Below are 2,817 nucleotides of genomic sequence, written 5' to 3'. Positions count from 1 at the left end.
GGGGGGGTCACTCAGCCCACCTGCCGTGTCCCCCAGGTGCTGGTGCTGGAGCTGAATGACGAGGAGGCGGAGCATGCTGTGGAGCAGGTAGAGGCCGACCTGCTGCAGGACCAGGAGGGCTACCGCTGGAAGGGGCACGAGCGCCTGTGTGCCCGCCCGGGGCCCGTGCATTTCGAGCCCGGCTTCCAGCCCTTCGTGCTGGTGCAGTGCCAGCCCCCGGCAGTGGTCACCTCCTTGGCCTTGCACTCTGAGTGGCGGCTTGTGGCCTTCGGCACGAGCCATGGTTTTGGCCTCTTCGACCACCAGCAGCGACGGCAGGTCTTTGTCAAGTGAGCAGCCTGCCCAGGGCGGCCGGGGCCTGAAGCTAGGATTGCCACTGCACGATGACCCTGGGGCCCTGGCAGCACAGATGACTGGATGTGTCCTCCCCCCACCTGCCCCCAGATGCACGCTGCACCCCAGTGACCAGCTAGCTTTGGAGGGCCCACTGTCCCGCGTGAAGTCCCTGAAGAAGTCCCTGCGCCAGTCTTTCCGCCGGATACGTCGGAGCCGGGTGTCCAGCCGGAAGCGGCGGCCAGCTGGTCCCCCTGGGGAGGTGAGGCTGAGACCAGCCACAAGCCCAGGGAGAGCTCCGGGCAGCCCGCAGCAGGTCCAAACTAGCCCTCACTGACCCCCAGCCATGTGGCCCTGGATACATCACACCATCTCTGGGCCTCGGCTTCCCCAAGTGTAAAGGTCAAGTCCTCAGTAAATGTCATCAGATGGATGGTGGCGTGAAGGGTTGGTGGTAAGCAATCCGATAACCCCAGGACAGGGAGGCCAGAGCCCCCCCACCTCAGGCCTGACCCAACCCCCTGCAGGTGCAGGAGGGGGGCGCCAGGGCCGAGCGAACGGGGGTGCAGAGCATGGAGCTGGCACCGGTGCAGCGTAAGATCGAGGCTCGCTCGGCAGAGGATTCCTTCACAGGATTTGTGCGGACCCTCTACTTCGCCGACACCTATCTGAGGGACAGTGAGTGGCCAGCCTGCGGTGGGTGTGGGATGGGGGCGGCAGGAGAGCCCTTCTCGGCCTAAGGGCATGCTGGAGGCTGCTGCCTGGCCTGGCTGGGAGGACCCTAAGAGGGCTTTCCGCTTGGGAGCACGGGGAGATCGGACCCTCCGCCTGCCTCTTTCTTTCCCCTGCCTGGGTCTCTAAGGCAGTTGGCCTTGGCTTCGTACTCAGGCTCCACCACGCTCTACAAGTGTGACCTTGGACGTGTCACTTAACCTGAGTCTCAGCTTTTCCCCCTGTCAAATGCCTGCTGGTGTCTAGTGGGCCCTGCAGAAGCCCCCTGCCAGCAAGGGTGGCGGGTAGGGGGGCGGTTATCTGCTGCTGTGTCTTGGGGGTCGAGCTGTCCTTGGTTTGAGATCATCTATACATGGGACCCTTGGTTGTCAGATAGCAGCTTTTCCCATCTACACCCAGGGTGGGTAGGCAGGACCCACAGCCATTCCATTTTACAGAGGAGGAAACTGAGGCTTACAAGATTTGCTAACTTGACCTTGGAGTCATGCAGGTAGTGAGTGGCAAGGCCAGGACGGAAGCGCAGATCACCTGGCTGCACCTGATCCCCAGAACCGTGGGTTAGATGTAAAGCTTTGTCTCCTGGCAGGCTCCCGCCACTGCCCCTCGCTGTGGGCCGGCACCAACGGGGGTACTGTCTACGCCTTCGCCCTGCGCGTGCCCCCGGCCGAGCGGAGAATGGACGAGCCTGTGCGGGCAGAGCAGGGTGAGTGCTGGGCAGGGGGAGAGCAGAGGGTGCTCCTCTGCCTGGGCTCGGGGTGGGCTGGTGTCTCTAGCCTTGCCCTCCGCCTGCCCATCACCCACCACTCGCGTCTTGCCCTGTAGCCAAGGAGATCCAGCTGATGCACCGAGCGCCCGTGGTGGGCATCCTGGTGCTGGACGGACATAGCGTGCCCCTTCCTGAGCCCCTGGAAGTGGCACATGACCTGTCAAAGAGCCCGGACATGCAGGGAAGCCACCAGCTGCTAGTGGTGTCAGAGGAGCAGTTCAAGGTGCTGCCTGGGTGGAGGCAGGGCCCCCTGGGAATCCCGGGGACATCTGGGGCGCTCAGATCCTGGGCGCAAATGGCAGTGGCTGGGATCCACTTGAAGTTGTATCTGCAGTTGATGTGTGCAAGGCCACTGAGGCACAGAAAAGGGGAGGGGTGGAGCCTCTGGGCCCCAGGGTCAGCGTGGGGGACACTGAAGCCAGGCCTGTGTCCATGGGAGGGACAGAAAGCGCAGACGTGGAAATAAGGAGCCCTGGTCTCCTTGCAGTCCCAAGTGCAGTGGCTGCGTGGCCGAGCGGGGGTGGGGGGTGCACAGAGACGGAGCAGACTTTGCTGGGAAGCAGGGTTTGGGGTGGGGAGGCTGCCTGCCAGGGAGCCCAGCCGTGCAGCCGCACCGGGCAGGGAAGCCAGAACTCCTGGCTTGGCTGGACGGAGCGCTGCAGGCGGTGGTCGGGCCGGGCTGCGAGCCATGCCCTGTGCCCCCAGGTGTTCACGCTGCCCAAGGTGAGTGCCAAGCTGAAGCTGAAGCTGACCGCTCTGGAGGGCTCCCGGGTGCGGCGGGTCAGCGTGGCGCACTTCAGCAGCTGTCGAGCCGAGGACTACGGGGAGCATCACCTGGCCGTCCTCACCAACCTGGGCGACGTGCAGGTGGTCTCGCTGCCCCTGCTCAAGCCCCAGGTGCGGTACAGCTGCATCCGCCGGGAGGACGTCAGCGGCATTGCCTCTTGCGTCTTCACCAAATACGGCCAAGGTGGGCACGGGGCCGG

General features: G+C 64.4%; 1 protein-coding gene across 6 annotated transcripts in view; it reads left to right on the top strand.

Annotated features, from left to right (window-relative positions):
* LLGL2 (LLGL scribble cell polarity complex component 2) overlaps positions 1–2,817 on the top strand; it is a 36,016-nt gene that overhangs the window by 27,840 nt on the left and 5,359 nt on the right. For all 6 annotated transcript variants that reach the window (XM_040640228.1, XM_040640227.1, XM_040640229.1 and 3 more), the window contains 6 exons: positions 37–329; positions 445–595; positions 861–1,011; positions 1,652–1,768; positions 1,888–2,054; positions 2,537–2,801. In XM_040640228.1, coding sequence (XP_040496162.1) covers positions 37–329; positions 445–595; positions 861–1,011; positions 1,652–1,768; positions 1,888–2,054; positions 2,537–2,801 — 1,144 coding nt within the window. The remainder of the gene's footprint in view (positions 1–36; positions 330–444; positions 596–860; positions 1,012–1,651; positions 1,769–1,887; positions 2,055–2,536; positions 2,802–2,817) is intronic.

This window comes from Ursus maritimus, unplaced genomic scaffold, assembly GCF_017311325.1.
Source record: "Ursus maritimus isolate PB19 unplaced genomic scaffold, ASM1731132v1 scaffold_24, whole genome shotgun sequence".
Lineage (NCBI taxonomy): Eukaryota > Metazoa > Chordata > Mammalia > Carnivora > Ursidae > Ursus > Ursus maritimus.
This window is presented reverse-complemented; position numbering and strand designations above follow the sequence as displayed.